This window comes from Salvelinus alpinus, chromosome 35 (assembly GCF_045679555.1).
Source record: "Salvelinus alpinus chromosome 35, SLU_Salpinus.1, whole genome shotgun sequence".
NCBI classification, from domain to species: Eukaryota; Metazoa; Chordata; class Actinopteri; order Salmoniformes; family Salmonidae; genus Salvelinus; species Salvelinus alpinus.
The window spans coordinates 10,768,503-10,793,170 of record NC_092120.1 but is presented as its reverse complement, the minus strand read 5'-3'; the positions used below and the strand labels follow the sequence as shown (position 1 = coordinate 10,793,170).

General features: G+C 44.0%; 1 protein-coding gene across 1 annotated transcript in view; it reads right to left on the bottom strand.

Annotated features, from left to right (window-relative positions):
• The window catches only part of LOC139564514 (neural-cadherin-like), a 125,016-nt gene extending 101,257 nt beyond the window's left edge, over positions 1–23,759 (bottom strand). Inside the window, exon 1 of the mRNA XM_071384099.1 lies at positions 22,589–23,759. Within this exon, the coding sequence (XP_071240200.1) occupies positions 22,589–23,516 (928 nt within the window). The 5' untranslated portion in view covers positions 23,517–23,759. The remainder of the gene's footprint in view (positions 1–22,588) is intronic.
• Between the last annotated feature and the right edge of the window lie 909 nt (positions 23,760–24,668).

The window sequence follows — 24,668 nt, the reverse complement described above, 5'->3', positions numbered from 1 at the left end:
ACCTTTCCAATCGATCATGGTTTGGTGCCTCTCATCAGGTTCAAGAGACCTGCCAAATGGTTTATGGGAAAAGACATCCCTGAATTGGGTTTTCTGGGAAAAGAAGGCGATAACTAATGTTCATGCTGACGGAGGTTTGTCACCAGGCTGGCACACCGTCCCATATCCTCCTGCAGGCTAGCACATTGTCATTGGGTGTTGCCAATCCATTCTTCCATAGTTCACAGTCAAAGGTAGGGCACTACTGGAACTTGATAAGGCTAACAGTTACTCTCGATCTCAATACACTTTACAAAATAAAAACAAAAACAATAGAATGTTGAAAATGATTTAAATAGTAACTATTTTTGGAGACTATCAAATTTCAACACCTGGATCCTCAAAATGGCGTCTTTCACCACTAGCAGAGCTGGGACTCTCCCTCGACACGTCTCAGTTAGCGAGAAAGACAGCTTAGATTTTTCCAGTGACTGACTTGACGACAGACCATCCTCTGTTTGTTTTTGCAACTTGAACAAAGGCAATGTGTCAGCCATTCTGGCTCAAAACTCCTCACCTGCAAAACCATAATTCTGTATGTGCAGACTGTCTGACTTGACCTCAGTGATCTAAACCAATCCAGACTGGTGTTTTCGGCTATAGCCCGTCTGTGAGACCTCCACTATAGATATAGCAGGTCAAGTGGAAGAGAAAGGGGACAATTCAGCAGGAGGGCCCAAATGTGACACAACACCATGTCACCTGACGATGGGGAGGCGCCTGGCTCCGTCCATCTCTGGTGGAGCACGTTAACGCACCTTGCCCCCCCTCGTCCCCCCTCGTCCCCTCTCTGGCCCTCGGGGGGTGACACAGTCACGGTCCGCCTGTCAGGGGCAATTTGGGAACATCGCTGTGGAAACAGGCCCTGTTTCATATTGGATTACCTGAGTCTCATGAAGAGTGTGTATCGGGGGGGGGGGGCTATCCATGCGACAACAGGGAATAAAGGAGTCGCTGGTTCAATGGAGCAAGCAGTAGTTGGGTGGGAGACAGAGTGCATCTACCTGCCTCCAGGGTGGTTCATGGTGTGTATTTGGCTGTGTGTGTGTGAGCTCTAGTTCTGGTTCACAGTCAGTGAGCGTTTGTAAGTGTAGACCTATCACAGACTACATGGAGAAGAGCTGACAGAGGTAAAAACTCCACGTGTCTAATCAAGCAAATACAAACAAGCACAGTACAGCGAGGAGACATGGAAATACCTGACAACGACAGCGTGTAAAACACCATCTATCAGGAACAAAAATGAGTCAGACGCTCTGCAAATAGGAAATTGAGGGAAAGACGAGAGCAAATGGAAATACTAAACAGCCTAAGGGGTGATGCTTCAGTACAAAACCTTACTAAACAAAAATGCTTCAAGACATCTCCAGTCTGCCAAGCAGTGTTAGCATCTGACACTAACAATGCCAACTCCCATTGACAACAGTCCCAACAGGCTAGCACATGTAGCTTAGTGCTAATCTATCTGGATAGCCATCCTTCACCACTTGGGTTCAGAGAAAGGGGTTATTTTCCATAGAGACGGATGTAGCGCTAAAAGCTAATTCACCTCACTCAGTGCAGAGGGGGCTGAGGGGTGCATTCAGAAGCACTCAGCCCCGACGCCGACTGGTATGTGTGTGTGCATGAGTGTGGGTGACCCCTTGTGACCCCTAACGCGGGTGCTGAAATGGACCCGTCGCCAAACGAACTGGGAGATTATTCCATCCCTTTTCATTATGCTCTTCATTTCATGTGACAAGTCTGGGGCAGTGTGACTATGGAGAAAGCGAGGGGGGAGAGGGTGATAAAGGAGAGAGGAAGACTGGAAGAAAGAGGGGAAGACAGGAAGAGAAAGGCAGACAGAGGAATAGAGAGAAACATAAAGGGAATGACGAGAGAGAGAGGTGAGTTAGAGAAAAGTGGAAGATAACAGAGGGAGGGGGCTTAGGGGTGAGAGGAAAGGGGGAGGAAGAGAGAGAAACAGACAGAATGAGAGAAATACAAAGAGGGAGAGAGAGAAACAGACAGAACGAGAGAGATACAAAGAGGGAGAGAGAGAAACAGACAGAACGAGAGAGATACAAAGAGGGAGAGAGAGAAACAGACAGAACGAGAGAGATACAAAGAGGGAGAGAGAGAAGCAGACAGAACGAGAGAGATACAAAGAGGGAGAGAGAGAAACAGACAGAACGAGAGAGATACAAAGAGGGAGAGAGAGAAACAGACAGAACGAGAGAGATACAAAGAGGGAGAGAGAGAAACAGACAGAACGAGAGAGATACAAAGAGGGAGAGAGAGAAACAGACAGAACGAGAGAGATACAAAGAGGGAGAGAGAGAAACAGACAGAACGAGAGAGATACAAAGAGGGAGAGAGAAACAGACAGAACGAGAGAGATACAAAGAGGGAGAGAGAAACAGACAGAACGAGAGAGATACAAAGAGGGAGAGAGAGAAACAGACAGAACGAGAGAGATACAAAGAGGGAGAGAGAGAAACAGACAGAACGAGAGAGATACAAAGAGGGAGAGAGAGAAACAGACAGAACGAGAGAGATACAAAGAGGGAGAGAGAGAAACAGACAGAATGAGAGAGATACAAAGAGGGAGAGAGAGAAACAGACAGAACGAGAGAGATACAAAGAGGGAGAGAGAGAAACAGACAGAACGAGAGAGATACAAAGAGGGAGAGAGAGAAACAGACAGAACGAGAGAGATACAAAGAGGGAGAGAGAGAAACAGACAGAACGAGAGAGATACAAAGAGGGAGAGAGAGAAACAGACAGAACGAGAGAGATACAAAGAGGGAGAGAGAGAAACAGACAGAACGAGAGAGATACAAAGAGGGAGAGAGAGAAACAGACAGAACGAGAGAGATACAAAGAGGGAGAGAGAGAAACAGACAGAACGAGAGAGATACAAAGAGGGAGAGAGAGAAACAGACAGAACGAGAGAGATACAAAGAGGGAGAGAGAGAAACAGACAGAACGAGAGAGATACAAAGAGGGAGAGAGAGAAACAGACAGAACGAGAGAGATACAAAGAGGGAGAGAGAGAAACAGACAGAACGAGAGAGATACAAAGAGGGAGAGAGAGAAACAGACAGAACGAGAGAGATACAAAGAGGGAGAGAGAGAAACAGACAGAACGAGAGAGATACAAAGAGGGAGAGAGAGAAACAGACAGAACGAGAGAGATACAAAGAGGGAGAGAGAGAAACAGACAGAACGAGAGAGATACAAAGAGGGAGAGAGAGAAACAGACAGAACGAGAGAGATACAAAGAGGGAGAGAGAGAAACAGACAGAACGAGAGAGATACAAAGAGGGAGAGAGAGAAACAGACAGAACGAGAGAGATACAAAGAGGGAGAGAGAAACAGACAGAATGAGAGAGATACAAAGAGGGAGAGAGAGAAACAGACAGAACGAGAGAGAAACAGGAGAAATGAGAGTAGTAGAATGTGCCTGTCCATTGGAGCATCTGGGTGTAGTCTAATGAAGCTGAGAGAATATGTTTACTCAGGTCAAATAGAATAGTTTCTCATTGTACTGTAGAATTAAACATGAAGCAAGCCAAAGCTCCAATAAGGGCCATTTTAAACTCAAGGCTTATTTTGAAATAAATTCAAATGAGTTCCACTATTATCTTGTAGACTGAGGCTCAGCAGAAAAGAGAGAGAGAGAGAGAGAGAGAGAGAGAGAGAGAGAGGAGGAAAGAAAAATAAAGAAAAAGAAGAGAAAAGCTGAATAGAGTGAAGATGGTAACTGTGAGAATGAGGTGTGGTGATGAAGAAGGACAGGTTCCTTTGCAGCAGATAAGTATGACCATGAGAATGTGTGTGTTCCAGCTGAGTTCCTCAGGAAGGCTCTGAAATAGGATAAGTTGACCCTGGTGGACCAGAAGAGAGAGAGGGTGTCACGTTCGTTATAGCGATGAGACCAAAGCGCAGCGTGATTTGAATACATCTTCTTTAATGAAGAAAGAACACTGAACGAACTATACAAAAACAACAAAATGAACGTGAAGCTATATAATAATAGTGCTGACACAGGCAACTAAACATAGACAATCACCCATGAAATACTCAAGGAATATGGCTGCCTAAATATGGTTCCCAATCAGAGACAACGATAAACAGCTGCCTCTAATTGAGAACCAATCTAGGCAACCATAGACATACAAAACACCTAGACTAGTGATAACCCCATAAACATACAAAAACCCTAGACAGGACAAAAACATATATCACCCTTGTCACACCCTGACCTAACCAAAAATAATAAAGAAAACAAAGAATACTAAGGTCAGGGCGTGACAGAGGGTCTGTATTTGGCGCATGAGGGGGGGGGGTTAGGGGACCACGAACAATTCCTGGCTGCCTACCCTGACCAAAAATGTGATTACCGCTTCACAGAAAGGGGAGATGTGGAAGAGAGATGAGGTAGATGGGAGAGAGATATGGGTGAGGTAGGGGAGGAGATCATCAGGTCTACCCGACTGCCATGCAACGCTATGCCATCCCATTCCGACATGCTCCAACCTCTGCCACAGGTATCATTACACACACTGCATTCCATAGCGCCAAACACACACAAACGCTCTCTTCATCTCTGTCTCTCTGTCTCTCCCTCTTTCACCCTGTCTCGCTGAGAAGGAGTAAGATGAGGAGCTGTCAGCTTCCGGGGCCGCTGCCGCTTCCGCCCAACTTTGGCATCGGGGCGCTCCAGGGCACCCTCTTCTTTCAGTCTTCCTCTCCTTCTATCTCTCCGTCTCCCTCTCTGTGGTGACGGGACTTTGGAGTGCTTTTTAGAAGTGTGGAGATGGGACTTTTTTGATCTGGCAGCTCTTTGGACACCACACAGCTACAGCTCTGACGCGGGCCTTTCTGAAATGGAGATGCATCGTCTCGCTTGCTGTTTCCACAACATGAAAGAGCACCTCTGACAGAACACACAAAAGCAGCCGAAGAAAGATGAAGACGAAGAAATAGTGACGCCTCCACAGTACATACACTCCTTCTCACCATGTCTGTCTTGCTTTCGGTCTCTGAGGTTGTATGCTTTACTGAACACTGTGCACGACTTAGGTGATAAGCTCCGTACACACAACAATGGGAGTGTCCGAGACGACAATCAGTCATGGGAGATGCCACAAGAATAGATGGGCGATATGAACAATAACAAAGTAAGAAAGGGTTCAAGTGTGCCTATCCAGCTCTTGCCAATACAAGTTTGGGTGTTTGCGAGAACATGTATTTTGGGGTGAGTGTGTATTTTGGGTAAGCATGTGTATATTAATCTCCTTTAGAAATGTGAATATGACCGGTGCCCATGTGGGGGACGGATGTCGGTCAGTCGTGAAGGGACTGTGGGACTAGGAGAGTAGGGTGAGTGGGCAGTGGACAGAGGGAAAGGGTTGGCAGGGTGCATCGCCCGTCTGGTCTGGGATGGCTCTTGGCCTTGCCACCCTGGGTGGGCATCTGGGTTGTAAAAGCCGTGGCATTAGTGGTCCAGACTTTCTGTTGTGGAGGTCAGTTTAACACTGGTCGAAACCATGTGGCATAACAACACAACAGCAAAATACAGCAGAACTCGTTTTTGTGAGTGTGTGTGTTTGATAGATTAATACTGGAGGGTAAAAATACACTGCATCTCTCATGTTATGGGAATGTTATATCCACAGCACAGGTTCCTCATATCCAACTCTCACACAAACAAAGGAAGCACCCAGGGAGTCTTAGCAAGCTCCAAATAAACATAGACGATAACACGGATATACTGTAGTCGGAAACGCATGCAGACAATGACAGATACACACTCACACCTCGATATAAACAAATATACACACACATTCAAACAGACATGCTAACTTACTCAGACGTAAATACATGCACAGAATAATACAAACATGAATACAAGCATGCACTCCAGAATAAATGCACACACACACACACACACAAACAGACACACGCACACACACAGCTTGATACCGTACATGAGCTGAATGTAACGCACGCAGGCTGCGAGCCAGGAAAACAAGCCAAAGACGTTCGCTGTGGGACTCAGGGAGAGAGAGAGAGATAAATAGAGAGAGAGAGAAGGCGAGGGGGAGAGAGAGATCAGGGTCTGGGCCGAGTAAACAAACAAGCATTGAAAAACAAACAGACAAGTCCATTACATGAATGGAATCTATACCACCCAACAACACACGCCCGCATGCATTTTGATGAGCCCCAGTTATGCCTAACTCACACACACCTGTAATATAGTTACTCACAGCCACGGGTGCACACATGCCTGCACAAACACACGCACGCACGCACACGAACACACACACAGGAGAGAGACTTCAGCCAGGCTATTTTATGTATCATGACCTTGACTGGGGGAGTGGGGGGGTTCCTCCATCCACTCGTTTATGAGAGCGAGGGAATAGATTTCCCCAGAGCTGGGTTGGGAGCGTGTCGAATGTGATCCTGGGAAGGGGAAAGAGAGAAAGAGAGGAGACGAGAGAAGGAATCCCTGTGCCTCCTGGTGGATTGATAGACAGACAGACTGTGGTCCCTTAGACACAGGGGCCTAACCCTATTCTCCACACCATAGTGGTAGGACCAGCCAAAGTGGAACGGTCGCACGCTACACTTACACAGAGTGGGTTGTGTTGATCAGTGAGGGTGTGGATGATACAGTTTTCAAAAACGGGGATATCAAGTTGACTTCAGAAAGTAAATTGGTGTGTTGAGTGCAACATATGAAAGGTGCTTTAGAACTTTGTGAATACGGTTATCATCGTCATCGTCATCATGATTAAATAGACAATCCTTTACAATCCTTTACAATCCCCCAAACCCACAACTCTGATTCTATTTCACACACACACACACACACACACACACACACACACACACACACACACACACACACACACACACACACACACACACACACACACACACACACACACACACACACACACACACACACACACACACACACACACACACATACACACACACACACACACACACACAGTAGCTGCACTGCGAGGAACACTTCAGAAGGTTGGACTTGTTACTCACTGCAAATATGTGTGTTCAGCTAAAGCACACCCAAGTTAACACACACCGTGGCAACTTCACACTGGTTCTCTTTTCTCTCTCTTCCAAACGGCACTTCAACCTGAGAATTGACTTTGCCGGGAATAATTAAAAGTGAATGTTTAAGGAGGGAGGTGAGCGGGGGAAAGGTTTCGACAGGCAGAGTGAGGAAAAAGAGTGATAAAAAAGTATTTTAGATGTTCAGCGAAGGCTGTGTGTGTGTCGGATTTGCTTATCTCTCTGGTTCTGCCAGTGGAGCTTCTACAGTATTTGGTGAATTAAATAGTTGTGCTTGTGTGTTTGCATTGAAGCTCACAACTACGTGGCTCCACTGTTGACTTCAGTGTGTGTGAGGAGGGGGAGGGGGGGTTGTACATTATGTGTGGAATTGGACAGTAAACTGTTCTGCTGACTAGGTGGAAATGTCATTTGAAAATGTGCCTAGCCTGCTGGCTTGTCCTAAAGATGTCAAACAGGAGCAAAGGCCCTTGGCAAAAATCTATTGAGTGATGATGTCACATCTCCTGCTCTTCCTTCCTCCATGCCTCTCTGTTGAACTCCAGCTGGGAGAGAACAACAACAGCAAAGTGCGATGTGAAGCACAATTAGCACTCACTCACACACAGACAAACACACACATCAGAGCTCTCACACACAGACAAACACACACATCAGAGCTCTCACACACACAGACAAACACACACATCAAACACACAGATGCTAGCTACTGGCCTGGAGGTGTTTGCTTGTTTGTGTGTGTGTGTGTGTGTGTGTATGTGTGTGTGTGTGTGTGTGTGTGTGTGTGTGTGTGTGTGTGTGTGTGTGTGTGTGTGTGTGTGTGTGTGTGTGTGTGTGTGTGTGTGTGTGTGTGTGTGTGTGTGTGTGTGTGTGTGTGTGTGTGTGTGTGTGTGTGTGTGTGTGTGTGTGTGTGTGTGTGTGTGTGTTGGGGGAGGGGTACACATGGGCACACACAGATGTACAGTGTCCGACACACATACAATAGCATAGTTTTCTCCAGCAGTGTGTTAGTGGTGGGGAGGGGAGGGATAATGATACCGTACAGAGAGATAACCTTCAAGTGGGCCAGCGAATACAGTCCCCTTCATTTACCCATACTGGCACTGATGTACATGAATCTAAACACTGGGTTTATTTGAAACAAATGTTTTTCGCCCTAACATAACCATAGAAACCAATAGTGTCTCTGTCTGACAACTGTTTGCATTGCCAACGACAGACAACCTATGAACCTATGACATCTTCCTACTCTACCACTCTGCTTCTTTTGATACAGCCCTCAGTAAGAGGCCAGTGCTCTGGAGTCTGACAGGAAAGGCACGGGGAGAAGGACCTCAAGGGCTGTCCTCCACTGTGCCCGATAGCCTCGGCAGGTTGGACACAGATATCAAACACATGGGGGGGAGAACCTCACTAATGTGCTTTCAGGGTGGAGAGAGAGGAGGAAGGTCTGCTCAACACACACTTCCCATGCACTCTGCATCTTGACACACTCCCTCCATGTGCTCTTCATCCCCCACACGAGGTCAGCACAAAAGGTCGAAGGTCAGACAACCGACCCACCACACCCAATCAGAGGGCTTATTTTCACCTCTCTTTCCTCTCATATGCCAGTCAAAATAAAGCGTGATTGAACATTTGCAGGACTTTCTTCCCCATTGCCTTAGTCCAACCAGTCTTAGCCACTCTCTTAAAAGGCTTCCAGTCCACCTAGCACACATACAGAGAGCAGTCCACCTAGCACACATACAGAGAGCAGTCAACCTAGCACACATACAGAGAGCAGTCAACCTAGCACACATACAGAGAGCAGTCCACCTAGCACACATACAGAGAGCAGTCAACCTAGCACACATACAGAGAGCAGTCAACCTAGCACACATACAGAGAGCAGTCAACCTAGCACACATACAGAGAGCAGTCAACCTAGCACACATACAGAGAGCAGTTAACCTTCCAAAAGACTCTTCATTCAACACACCGTCCTCACCAAGTGGATTAGGGAATCCAAAAAGCGTGTAAAAGTATGCCGAGCTTCTCTCGTGTGCGCAGAGGGAACGAAGAAGAAGAGGGAACGAAGAAGGGGAAGGGGAAAAGGAAGGCGAGTTAAGAGCGAGTATAGAATCTCTGATCCTGGTAATGAAACCTGTCTCATTTCGCCGCTGAATTATTGATGATGGGGAACTTTGTTTAATGCAAAAGGGCCATCAACTGGTGACAATGTTGCTTTTCAATTATTAGAGGCGCACTGCGCCAGATGAAAGAGCTTTGATTGGAGCCGTAAATTCCCCCAGCGCTTCCCTCATCCCCCTCTTCCCCCTCCATCCCCCAGCGCTTCCCTCATCCCCCTCTTCCCTCTCCATCCCACAGCGGTGGAAGAGGAAAGAAAGAAGCAGGCCGTTCTGTCACTCTTCCTTTGTGCCGATAGAGGGGGGATTTGGTGCGATCCTGCCGCAGAGAACTTGGGGACCATGAATAGATATTTGACCACGATTCAACAGTAAGTCCTGTTTTAGCAGCCTTTAAAGACCCTTGACATCAAAGTAAATGTCTGCTCATTATTTCCTGCTCCTCACCCTGATGTCAATCAAAGTTAGAGATGAAAGAACATTTTGAGAGACATCGTCAGGTACTTTAACAGCCCTGACTCATGGACAGTATGTCGTCACCAGAGGAACCTTTAACTAACCTCTCACCTTTCCCACAGATAAAGAGAGAAACCTGATAAGTCAGGCTAAGGGCCGTGTAATCAGGGTCAAAGGTCATAATAGAGAGGCTTCTTGTGAAACCAAGGACCAAGTTCTGACGGTTCTAAACTGCATGAAAATAGAGAGGGATCAAGGAAGAAGGGGGAAAGAAGTGGGAACATGGTGTGTGTGTGTGTAAAAACTTCAGAGGTAAAGTTAACTCATTAAGGGGGTCTGTGTTCTCAGTGTTCATAAATCAGCCAGTAGCCAGTCTGAACCTCTGGGAGGTGAACCGACCCCTGTAGGACCTTTACAACCCATAAAACACACACACAATAACTGCCCTTTCAAGTGCTGAGTTCACGTTCAGATCCACACCCAGACACAACTGCTGCTACCAGTGACGGGTGGTCATACATACGTGCACACACTCAGGACCCAGATACTGGGCATCACCCAAGAAAGTATGAGTAACTCCCTACTTCAGATCACATCATATTTTAGGCCCGCGTTGCGTTTTGTTGTTTAATATCATTAATAGTTCATCACATCGGGACTGGTTAATAATTCAGTGCAATTTCCCCCAGAATACTGGACCGTGAGATGATGTAATACCAGTATGAAATTCAGAAATTAGGCCCAGAAATAACAGTGATAAGATGGCCTCATGTAGGCCTGCTGTATATCAAAGGCCTTTCTTTAAATGTTGCTGTGTGAGTGGCTGGGATGAGTGTGTGTGGATGTACTGCACGCCCCCATGGGGTGATAAGCCTTCGCTTTAGATGGGCCTGTGGATTGTTTAATTAGATTTGTTTTACTGAGCTTCTAGTCTTCAGAAAGCTGCTCAATATACTGTATACTGAACAAAAATATAAACGCAACATGCAACAATTTCAAATAGTTTACGGAGTTAGAGTTAATGTAAGGAAATCAGTCAATTGAAATAAATGAATTACGCCCTAACCTATGGATTTCACATGACTGGGCAGGGGTGCAGCCAATGGGTGAGCCTGGAGAGCATAGGCCCACCAACTTGACAGCCAGGCCCACCCACTGGGGAGCCAGGCCCAGCCAATCAGAATTAGTTTTTCCCTACAAAAGGGCTTTATTACAGACAGAAATATTCCTCAGCACCCCCCACCCCCGCCTTCACCCGCAGGTGGTTAAACATGGTCTGCGGTTGTGAGGCCGGTTGGACGTACTGTCAAATTCTCTAAAATAATGTTGGCGGGGGCTTAGAGAAATGAACATTCAATTCTCTGGCAACAGCTCTGGTGGACATTCCTGCATTCAGCATGCCAATTGCACACTCCCTCAACAACTGAGACATCTGTGGCATTGTGTTGTGCAACAAAACGGCACATTTAAAATGGCCTTTTATTGTCCCCAGCACAAGGTGCACCTGTGTAATGACCATGCCGTTTAATCAGCTTCTTGATATGCCACACCTGTCAGGTGGATGGATTATCTTGGCAAAGGAGGAATGCTCACTAACAGGGATATAAACAAATTAACAGGGATACAACAGGGATACAAACAAAACATTTGAGAGAAAAGCTTTTCGTGTGAATGGAACATTTCTGGGATTTTTATTCCAGCTCATGAAACATGGGACAAACACTTTACATGTTGCATGTATATTTTTGTTCAGTGTAATTGTGTTAGTTGAATGTATTTATTTAAACATGCTTTTAAGTGAAGCTGGTATCAAATGTGTTGAATTCTTCGAAGTAACAGAAAGCCTATAGCCCACCAGACAATTAGCAAAGCAGGACTGTAAAGTAAAGCTTTACCGACTGTTCTCTATCAGACAGAGTGAGAAACCTGAGTCACGCTCACATAGTTTCAGCTCCCCATTAAGTTTCTGTTGCCTTTTCTGTCCCCGGGAACATGCTAGACCCTCCCCCAATGACCTGGATGAAACAAACCGGCGAGCAAAACCTCAATTAATAAGAAAGAAAATTGTATTAAATGAGTTTGGATAATAACATGGCTCTCCTCCCCCCAAAAGCCTGATTGGATGGGCTTCTGATGTATATTCCAGAGTTTGCTTAATTAGTCAAGAAGAAAAAAATCACTGTGAAGACATGCTGTGTGTGTTTGTGTGTGATAGTTCAGAATCTGATTTAAGATGATTTGCCAAGCAGCATTGTAATTTTGCTCTGTGTCTCCTTGGCTGCATTCAGACAGGCAGCCAAATTCTGATATTGCCATGGAAGCACAGTTTTTCCTCCGTCTCTGGTTAGACGGCACAATGGGTGTTTCATATTGTTTGCATTCATCCCTCACATGCATGCAAACATACACACAAATGCACAAAATGCGAGCGCACACACACACACACACACACACACACACACACACACACACACACACACACACACACACACACACACACACACACACACACACACACACACACACACACACACACACACACACACAAGCTAGGGAACTGATGGCACTAATGTACTCTCATGTCTTTGCTCTGGCGAGGTGTGAATTATTTTGTCCCTTGAGTACCACATCACACACTCACAAACATACACACATACCCTCACACACACGCCTGCTGTCACGTTCGTTGATGGAATGAGGAGACCAAGGTGCAGCGTGGTAGGCGAACATCTTACTTTTATTAAAAATGAACACCGAAAAACAACAAAATACAAAACGAACGTATAGTTCTGCAGGCTACACATCAACTATACAAAATCAAGATCCCACAAACTAAGGTGGGTAAAAGGCTGCCTAAGTATGATCCCCAATCAGAGACAACGATAGACAGCTGCCTCTGATTGGGAACCATACCAGGCCAAACAAAGAAAGAAATAGGAAAACTAGATTGCCCACACTAGTCACACCCTGACCTAACCAAAATAGAGAATTAAAAGGATCTCTAAGGTCAGGGCGTAACACCTGCATACATACACTTTAAGAGCTTGTTAAAGAGCTTGTTTCTCCAACTACCAGGGAGTGGGCCTGGGATAACTAGGGAATTACTCTTTTACACGGGTAGTTTACTCCTATTTGCCTCCAATCTCAAATAAAGCCCCCAATTGAACGTGAAATCTCTCACCGCCTGCGTTTGTTTGTTGATTTTCTGCCGTGCACAACCAAAGAGCTCGGCGCTCTATTTGATTAATTGATTTCTGCAGCCTTTAAATCTTTAAACGAGTCTCTTTTTTCAGGCAGTTTATTTCTCCCCCTTTGAAGTTGGCATTTCAAAAAGGAGCTCTTCACAGCCCTATGCAAATGACGGTCTATGACAGCGGCCCCGTACCAAATCGATAACAACATGGTGGGATATTCTCTGGCCTCCATGCTTACATAATATTGATTCCCCATCAAAGGTTTCGACTGCCCAGGGACTTTCCGAAACATGTTGATGGGTTTTTGTGCCCCTCTCGTCTACCCCTCGTTTCACATAACTCTCTCCAACAGGGCAAATGTTTGTTTGTGTCTCACAAGATTCAAAACTAAAAACCTAATTTGAAGCCCTATTTCACATTGTGGCCAATGTGGGTTAACTAATAGCAATGACATCTTCAAAGAAACAAAGTTAGATACATCCACACAGCTTCACAAATTCCCTGGGGTGTTTTAGGTGGTGGGAACAGTCTCACAGCAGGAGAGCAGCACTACCATAACAGCAGGTAAGACGTCTGTGTGCAAGTCATTACCTACAAGATGGGGAATTCGAGCATAATGACAGCATGGGTGTATGTGTACTCTAATGTGTGTGTGTGTGTGTGTGTGTGTGTGTGTGTGTGTGTGTGTGTGTGTGTGTGTGTGTGTGTGTGTGTGTGTGTGTGTGTGTGTGTGTGTGTGTGTGTGTGTGTGTGTGTGCCTCTGCCGCGGTGCAGGTGTGCCTCAAGTGGTGCTCTGTGGGCTGTATGGGAGGCCCAGGTGTTCCTCAACAACAGCCTGGTTATGTGGTCCATGCCTGGAGTCTAGTCCCATAATGAGCATCCGCTACCATAACACTGCACCTCATTAACCTGAGTGAGGCCGCTACAGCACTCCAAGTACAAGTTGCCTTCAGGCGCAGATATAGGATCAGCTCATCCCCCACACATCATAATCTTAACCACTGGCCTTAGATCAGTGTCTAAGGGCGTCTTTATCCTATTGTAGTGAGACCAGGCCTAAGCAGGCTAAAGTGAGAGACGGGGAGGAACAGGAGGGATTAGATCTCTGCCACCCTCAGGCTGTAGAGGAACTCCTGAGCACAGCTCTGTCCATATTAGATCTGCTAATGAAGGCCCGTCTGGGAGCAGAGGGAGGGTTTCTCTGTAACTGCCCTGAAATGGCACAGTCTCCTATGTAAAGTGGGTTTCTACCTTATAATGGAGGTCTAGTAATATGTATGAGAGAGAATAAGGAGATAGGAGGGGTGTAAAAAGAGAAACAGAGAAACAGACAGACACTACTCTAAACAGGGACATACCACATGCTATCTCTATCGTTACATGGGAGCAACACACTATCACAGCTTATTGTGAAATAGACACAAATTACTTATTCAAAATTTGTGACAGGTAAAAAGCATTTTGTGTGTATTACACAATTTTCTTTCTTCATAACCCATTCGTGTACATTACACAAATTCCAATTTGTTGTGGCTAACGTTAGCTAGGCTAGCTAGGTGGCTAACTTTAAAGTTAGGGGTTAAGGTTAGGATTAGGTAACATGGTAGCTAAGTAGTTAAATGGTTAAGGTTAGTGGAAGTGTTGGCTAACAATCAAAGTAGTTGCAAAGTAGTTTAAAAGCAGTAAGTAGTTGCAAAGTTGCTAAAATGCTAAAGTTGTCAGTGATGAGATTCGAACACACAACCTTTGGGTTGATAGATGTAGTAACGAAAGTTCAATCAGGAAGGCTGTTCTGAATGGGCGTCACTTTTTATCATCTTCTAAGCATAATATATTAATATAGCTTCCTATCTCCCGACATAGTGGGTATTCATATGGTAGCGTTTATAATGTTACCACGTCTCTCCTCCTCCTTTACTATTAGCAAGTGCGAGGAATTGACCTATTAACATCAGCCTATGATCACGGCACACTAAGGCGATGTCACCACGCTTGCTGTTTAACCTATAGGCTCAATTGTACAATAATCACTTTTGCTTCTTTCAACCAATGGGCATACATCCAGGGGAGTATTTATATGTCAACTCACCTCTCGTGTCTCTCACTTGCTGTTTTACTGCAACAGTCTTCCAAACAACCTTGTACCTCCCCACCACCACATGAAGGCCCGTCATAGGAACCCCATTCTCCCAGAGGGGGGTTTTGATGTCAGCTGCCCAGCAAAGGGTTACCTGTTATCCACATATGACTCCGAGGTTCATTTCTCAGCCTGTACTCAATTGAACTGTCTTTAACTGGGATTTAAATGCACTGTATACAAAATCGCATACTGCGCACAAAAACATAACATTTTTTGTGTGCCTGTCACAAGTTTCCAATAAGCAATGTGTCTATTTTAAAACAATCAGTGATAATGGGTTGATGAGACGTTCTAGCTCCTGAGCCTATGAGTGAGTCTATAATACATGAATGGATGTCACATTCCATTCCTTCTCAATGACCACACACACAAACACCTTCCCTGATGCTGGCTGCGTGACTGACGTCAAAACTGCACACTGTTCTCCTCTGGGGGCTCTGAACACTAGAAAAGCAGGGACATACAGTCCATTGATCTGTTGATGGAACAACACAGCTGGGCTGGGCTGAAGGGCTGCACACACACACACATCTAAAACCTCACATCATTAGCTGTGAGAGAAAGTAAATGCCTAAATCCCTGATCACAGTGTGTATGTTGTCTTTTTTTAAAGGAGAGCATTTCAAGTGCAAGCTGCCTCTGCTGTTGATGGAGAGGGATTTCAGAAGCGTTTATTTATGTGTCTCCAGGAATTAATATAAATCCCAGCGTACAAGTTTGAGCGTGTCCAATTTCACAATTAAGATAAAGAGTGGCAGGGGAGATTTGATTTGTGTGCATACAGTGCCTTCAGAAAGTATTCACACCACATGACTTTTTCCACATTTTGTTGTGTTACAGCCTGAATATAAAATCGATTAAATGTAGATTTTTTTGTCACTTGCCTACACACAATACCCCATAATGTCAAATAGGAATTGTGTTTTTCCAAATTTTTCCAATTTAATTACAAATGAAAAGCTGAAATGTCTTGAGTCAATAAGTACTCAACCCCTTTGATATGGCAAGCCTAAATATGTTAAGGAGTAAAAATTTGCTTAACAAGTCACATAATAAAATACACTACCGTTCAAAAGTTTGTTTTTGAAAGAAAAGCACATTTTTATTCCATTAAAATAACATGAAATTGATCAGAAATACAGTGTAAACATTGTTAATGTTGTAAATGACTATTGTAGCTGGAAATTATAGATTTTTAATGGAATATCTACATAGGCGTACAGAGGCCCATTATCAGCAACCATCACTCCTGTGTTCCAATGGCATGTTGTGTTAGCTAATTCAAGTTGATCATTTTAAAAGGTTAATTGATCATTAGAAAACCTTTTTGCAATTATGTTAGCACAGCTGAACACTGTTGTGCTGATTAAAGAAGTAATAAAACTGTCCTTCTTTAGAAGAAACTTCTTTGTTTCTTCTTTGTTTGTTTTATTGCTTCTTTAATCAAGCAAAATTCTAGAGGAAAACCTGGTTCAGTCTGCTTTCCACCAGACACTGGGAGATGAATTCACCTTTCAGCAGGACAATAACTGTCACGTTCTGACCTTAGTTCCTTTTTTATGTCTTTGTGTTAGGTTGGTCAGGGCGTGAGTTGGGGTGGGTAGTCTATGTTCTTTTTTCTATGTTTTTGTATTTCTGTGTTTGGCCTGGTATGGTTCTCAATCAGAGGCAGCTGTCGATCATTGTCTCTGATTGAGAATCATACTTAGGTAGCCTCTTTTCCCCATTTTGGGGGTGGGTGTTTATTTTCTGTTTTAGTGTCTGTTCAACTTGCAGAACTGTTTCGTTTTCTCCTCGTTGTTATTTTGTGTAGTGTTCAGTTTTTTTCAATTAAATTATGATGAACACTTACCACGCTGCATTTTGGTCCTCTTCTCCTTCACCAGACGAGAATCGTTACAATAACGTAAAACACAAGGCCAAATCTACACTGGAGTTGCTTACCAAGAAGACAGTGAATGTTCCTGAGTGGCCGAGAGAGTTTAAATTGAAATTTACTTGAAAATCTATGGCAAGACGTGAAAATGGTTGTCTAGCAATGATCAACAACCAATTTGAAAGAGCTTGAAGAATTTAGAAAAGAATAATGGGCAAATGTTGCACAATCCAGGTGTGGAAAGCTCTTAGAGACTTACGCAGAAAGACTCACAGCTGTAATTGCTGCCAAAGGTGCTTCTACAAAGTATTGACTCAGTGGTGGGAATACTTATGTAAATTAGATATTGCTGTATTTAATTTTCATAAAATTTGCTAACATTTCTAAAAACATGTTGTGTGTAGGTGGGTGAGAAAAAGTATCTATTTAATCAATTTTGAATTCAGTCTGTAAAACAAAATGTGGAATAAGACAAGGGATATGAATACTGAAGGCACTGTATGTGTGTGCCTGTGTATGTGCGAGTGTGTGTATATATGGGAGGGTGTCCTCCGGTGAACAGTTAGTGGTGCGGGTGGGTCAGGATGTACGGGGGCCAGTGGAGGTTCGAATGACCTTGTCCTAGTTCGTCATAAAAAATGGTCTCCCTAGGGCTAGTGTGGAGCGGCTGTCAATAACCTATTATAACACAATGGAGAGGGCTGGGCCTCACTCTGGCATGAAGTTCAATTATGAGACAGAGAGAGAGGGGGGGGGGGGCAATCAGATGAAAATGAGAGGCGAGAGAGAGAGAGAGAGAAAGACCATCACTGTATCCCGAGGCTAAGTCCAAGTCCCTGTCCTTGTGTGTGTGCATTCCCTTACAGCTGTAACGCTGATTCAGGCAGACCCAAACAGTTCTTCAGGGCCTCATTTGGTCCAAAAAAAGACCATTCTGGAGAGGTTTAGCTTCCTCACAATGATTTATCCTCCAGCGTGCTCCTCCTTCTGCACACACACGCAGCAGAAGGCCACACACCGAGGTACAGGCACACACATTGACAAAGATAAACACACAGGACTATCAACAAAAATACATAAATAGGCATATAGATTAGATAGAAGTATAAACCAATGCATAAACGCCCATATGTGTACCACACCGACACACACATTCCCCTTTCTCCTCCTATACGACTGAGCTAAAATTGCATGTGTACATATCTTTAATGATGTATACAGGTCCACAGGCATGTCTCTAAGCCATACAGTAAACAGCAGATGGGAGAAGGGTTTAATTGTCAGAAGTGGAGTTAGAAGGAGGAGACGCTGGTGGTACAGCAAGTCTAGAAGTACATTGTCTGGTTGCTTTAGCCCAGGGTGAGGCCAGAAATAAAGAAATAGATAAATAAAGAGAAAGACGGGAAGGAAGAAACCCTATCAAGCCGCGCCTGTCATCCAAATGTGTCACCCAAGGGCTCCCAAGCAGAGAAAATGTATGAAAGCATACTTTTTGCACCGTTATAATTTGATGACAGGACAGGGAGTGGGTGCACACACACACACACACACACACACACACACACCTAAATAAAGGACAGGAGAAGGGGAAAAGAAAAGCTCACACCAACTTACTCTCAAACAGCAATCCCCAGGTACTACATATAAACATGATATACATGAGTACACAAACACAGTTCACACTCACATATGTTTATATCAAATTCTTATGTCCGGGATATTACTCAATGTGGTACTGAGATAGACACAAAGTGTGATTTCTGGCATCCGGCTCCTCCACAGTAACTTCTAATCTAACTGGAAGAACAGAGAGCCACTCCAGAAAAGTCCAGTCAGCAGCAAGCCCAGTCAGTCTGTTGTCTGTAAGCTCTACAGTGTGTGGGCCCCAATTTATCAAGCTCCTTTTCCGCCAGCTGACGAAGGTACTTTCTAGTCTCTCTCATTTCTCTCCCTCTGCCTCCCTTTCTCTCCTTTTCTTTCTCACTCATTCCATCACCCCAGCGCCAGCTCTCCCTGCTATGTTTGGGGAAAGATAAAGTTGTTTCTCGCAGAGGCTTTCCAAACTTTCATGGGTGCTAGCCCTGGATCCCCCTAGGGCAGGAGAATGTAAGGAAAGGAGCTCTCGAACACACTCGACATACACAATCCATTATTGGCATTTACTAAGCCAATACACACATCATGGAGGGAGAGACTTGGGAAAAAGTGCCCCTCAGCATTGTACTGTAGACACACACATGCACACACTTTGAGTCGGCTCTACTTGCAGTGTTTCACCTACATGTGCTGAGGGCGGAGTGCCTAAAGCAATTAACCAGGGCTGCAGAAATCAAAATGTTTGAAAGGAAAACACATGGAAAACAAATAAGACCAATGGACCACTAATTCTTCTTAGGATAAGGGGCGTAAAGCCAGAAGGAGAGCCTGCCTGGCCTTGATATAGGAAGGGGGCACACTGCCCTGTGCAAAATCATTGTTAAGTGGCCCTGGAAACACATAAGTCCCCTTTATACACATAATGCCCCCAGCCGTGTATACACTAAATGCTATAATGGTTCAAGACAAACCACCACCCTCTGTGTGTGTGACCGGCTTGTTAATTAAATGGTATTTGACACCAAAGTTGAGTCACCAACACTGGTGTCCTCTGAACCTTGTCTTCCCGCTCGCAACACAGGTTTAAGCAAGGCCAATGTGGCCTACAAATAATCATGGACACATGAGAAGACATAAATGTAGGAACACACATGCATGCGTGCATGTACAGCACATAACAGATCAGTAATATTGAGCTTTCTTCAAGTGAAAGACAACTTCAATTCACATCCAGAAATAAATACAGTACTTGAATCTGTTCTACAGCTGGCATTGAAAGGCCTAAGAAGTGCCAGACATGGAAGACAAAGACGAAAAGTGAGGAGAAAGAGAAACAGTGCGTGTGTGTGTGTGTGTGTGTGTGTGTGTGTGTGTGTGTGTGTGTGTGTGTGTGTGTGTGTGTGTGTGTGTGTGTGTGTGTGTGTGTGTGTGTGTGTGTGTGTGTGTGTGTGTGTGTGTGTGAAGACAAACAAAGGGGTGGAAAGTATTCTAGACCCATCCACACACTTGGGGCAGATTGTGTTATCTGAAAGCATCTACTCTTTAGAACGGAAAAAAAATAACCATTCCTCTTCAAACACACTCAAACGGAATGTGGCACAGTGGCACTCGGCTAGACAATAGTTTCAACAGTAATTATGTCCCCAAAGACCTTTGCATTGGCGCTCTCCCTAGCATGGCCGCAAGAGAGGAAAACAATGCTTCTGATTACATGTGGTTAACTCCAAGACATTCCCCATGCCAGTGAATGTATCTAAGCTGCATGTGTTTAACTTATTAGGCAGTGAATGTAATACTTTAATTGGCTATATGGGGAGATAATATGGATTATTAAACAAATCTCACAAACAAACACTTGAACACCATTAAGAATATATAGGCCTAGGCTATAATTGGGATGTGCAGTGAACACACATGCAGACATCCTTACAACACATGCAGACATCATTACAGAGTTATAGTTTGACATAAAGACTACACAGGCACACTGGGTCTGTCTAGTAGACTCTTGTGGGGGGCTCTCTCAAGCATTTTGGTAGGGTTTGCTGATAGTTAAAAGTGTCCCTGCTACATTTTGACAATTCCACACAGTACATTTTGGTCGTTATTCTATTTGAACTCGCTACAGTATCAAAAGAAAAGTATTTTTCTCTCATCTCTGCAGCTGGTACAAGAACATTCCTCCTAGCAGCACAGCATCTATATTATAATCTATCTACTCATATTCAAACTGAGGACTTCAACTAGATGTAAGACGACATTATCTTCATGGGAGAAGCTTCCGTTAGCATCCGGGCGGGAAAGGTTTTATTAATTAATTTCTCATTTTTATGCAGCGCCGACAATATAAATCATGTAGACAATCTGTTGGTTGACCTAATTTGCCGGGTGAGGCTTGTGTTAATAATTAAGCGCCAATTGAACATGACTTGAAGTTTCCTGGTTTAATCATATGTTGTATCACAACATTACAACAAAGCAATAAATACTGAGTAATGAGTTTAGTGTGGAAAATCTGAATTCTAGTAAACTTTATGCATGAGAACACCACTGAATAAACCAGACTCCAAAGTCCCTTATGCAAACCAACTATCTCCTGTGAAGTCAGTTGTATAGGTTTGTAAAACCACATGTGCCAGACTGGGAATGTCAGGGTGAATAAATAATCATAATTACTCTAAATAAACAGTGGATGAGGCAGAGTTCTCGTTTGGAAAACTTGATTACCTCTAGATCCACTTGGCATGTCAGAGGATACTTTTTCTGTCGTGATTAAGGCACTTGGCCAAACATGTACTTAGGGAGCAATCAAATCCTCACCTGGACAACTTTTCATTATATGATGTTAATGAGGGTTGACCTGTCTGAATTCAATCCCAGTCTAAATCCGAGCAATAAAATGTTTTTCAGTTGTGACTATCATCTAAAACACCAGGCTAATAGTTAGGCCTGTTATACAGGCTACGGTAATGTCTTCAACTTTATCACCATCTCCAGCATCATAATTCTTAAACCTATAACTAGCATAATGGTACAGTGTAGGTTTAGGATACAGAAAAGCAACCAAAAATGCATTTCTTTGTCCATAAAATGTATTTGGCAAAAACTCTACAGATGTTCATGTCCTTAGTAGCGCCAGTGCACACCCATACATTGACACTCATGTGTTGGGCACTGGGGACATTGGGCAGACGTGTCTTGTATGCGTAGCCACACACACATTTCTATCATCCAAGCGCTATAATCCTGTTTACCCAATTAGCGACCTGCCGGGAACAAATAACACCTTCACCTAGCGTGTCAATGACGTGTAATCAACGTAGAGCGGACACATGCATCCCAGCGTGCGATAAATAGCCAAATAGGTTCTTGAGAATATCATTACGCGCAGCTGACTGACAACTGGCCATGCAGTAGAATTAAGACTAATTGAATAAAAGTCCATATTGTACTTCAAAATGTAGGCTGTATATTATGCAAAACAACAAAATCATCGGCCATAAGGAGTTGAATTAATGAATAAGATACTGCCAGGTTCCGTTGCCAACTGATCTTCTACTGCGCAAGGTGCTGCAGCACAGCTCGCGCATCCAACGGATGAAATAGTAATACTGTATACCCAAACCAAACATCACCGTATTCACACCTGATATCAAGTTATTGTCAATTTTTTAAATTATTCTGCGGAAGTGCGCGATATTTTTTTATTCATTGTTTTACATTGCAGCCTAAAACATAGCTAAACATGTTTTTTTCCATATAGCAACTAACCTTTATCTAAAAGCCCTGAGCAAATACAATAGGATACGCTGAGTCTCTCACTCACAATGATGCTTAGCCCTATAAAATACTGTTTCACATCAGTGTCGGATATTGTAATGGTGCACCGCGACAGAGACTTTCCCAAATGAGCCCCATTCAACACTGTACCAGCGGCATAGGCATAGCCTACATTTTCCAAACAGACAGGTGCCTCAGACAACTGGCAACTTTTAATGGGAAAGACACTGAAAACACACGACACTGCACCTTTACGCACAGAGACATGACACTCCATTCTTACCTCTGAGGTTTTGGATTTTGACCATGACCTCTGCGGGGGACTTCAGTCTGTGCGCGAGATACAAACGACCCGAGTCCCTCTCGATCTGAACCGGGGAGTCCGCCTCTGATATTACCTCGAACCACTTCTTTTCAAACTTCTGGTCAGGCACCGTGTATATCATGTCACCGACTTTGACATCCTCTGAGACGGTCACTGTGTAGAACAGCTCCTCGGAGACCGCTCGGGGCCTCCTAATCTTCGAGACAACAGGTCTTTGCACATCAAGGTGAAGTGTCACCGGCTTACTTATCAATGCGACATCTCCATTATCTTGAGCGTAAATACGGACTGTTAGGTTCATGATACCAATGAGAGAACTGACCAGCATTACCTGTCCGGTTTGAGGAACTACGTAGACATGTTGGCATTTTGGAGATGCGTAATAAGTGACCCGGCCATTCTTTCCAACGTCGGAATCCTTTGCAAAAAAACGGACCAATTCGGAACCGATAGGGGTCAATTCATCAACTTTTACCCTTTCGTTTCCCTTGATGAACCGGGGTATGTTGTCGTTTGAATCAAGCACCTCTATTTTAATCACCACGGCACTATTCAAACAACCAGAAAGCACAACCATCAAATCGTACACTGCTATCAACTCTCTGTCCAAAGTTTCTGTGGATTTCAAAATAAGATGCTGTTCTCCGTGATGGTAAACCAAACGAAAATCTGATGCGTCCTTCCCTTCCAAAGCAATGTCCAGTTCCGAAACATGACAGTTGTTTCCAAACGGTAAAGCTACCCCATCCACCATTGTTCCAGCGTGCGAATTCTCCACAATTTGTCCATAATACACAGGCAGCTTTGAATTCCCCGTTGAAAATGAAACCAATGCGACAAGCAAAAATGTCTTCAGGGCTACCGTTCCGTTTGTAGCTCCCGTCATGTTTCCATCAAATCAGTTTTGTCACTCTAGTCCAACAGAAAAGTTTCTTGCGGCATAAATAATCGAACAATTATTGTTATTAATGCTAGGTGAGTAGATATATGGTGTAAATGTCCCCAAAAGTGCAATGCTTCAGCAATGAAAAAGTAGCAGTCCCTCAAAGAACAGCGCCAAAGTGACAAATTCGCTTCCAGTTTATTCAGTGAAGCATCACTTGAGCGCATAGAGGATGAATTCTGCACTGACAGGCATAGGCTACACGCCGCAGATGCTCCATGTGGTACTATGATCACCGCCCTTCCAGGCACAGCCAATCGGAGATCGGAATAGGACGGAAAGACAGCTATCGGCCAGCCCACACGCAGTTTGATTTAGCTGCGCAGGAGACGAACGTTGGAGAGCTTTTAGTATTCAGGCCCACAATTTAAAATGCTGTGTGCAAGCAATGGGTGAGCTTTGTTTGCTGGAGAGACTTGTCCCCAGAATACACATTCGTTTTCTTGGGTTTGGGCCAAATGTTATCAGTGTTCTGTTGGGCTGCACTACAGGCAACAATATAGGCCTCAAATGTTGCCTGGATTACCTCCCTTGATAGAAAGGCTTTATACTAAACAAAAGTTTATATTTTTTATTTGTTATGGTTCCTGGTAGGAGTACATTGTTCTGTTTCAACGTGTGACTTCAGGAACCAATTTGTCTTCTCACCATTATAAGAATAGTCTAATGAAACAAAACAAATATATTAAAGCTGCAAAATGTAACTTTTGGGGGCACGACCAAATTCATATAGAAATGTGTGTTATAGATGTGTCACTCATTGAAAGCAAGTCTAAGAAGTGGTAGATCTGTTTCTATGCTTTCAGTTGTTATGTTTTTGCATCTTTTACTTTCGGTTTTGTACAGATGGTACAGATGGTACAATGATTTAGATGGTACAATGATTCTCTACACTATACTTGCTCGTGTTTTCACATAAACTTAAATTAGGCGAACTATTACAATTTTTGCAGAGCGATTTCTGCATAGTGCATCTTTACATTTTTAGTACCCAATATGCCTAATTACGTTTTTGTTATGCATTTAAAGGACAGTTCCACCCCAAAATGTTAATTTAGTATTTATTTCATTTGTCCATTGTTGATATAGTCCCAA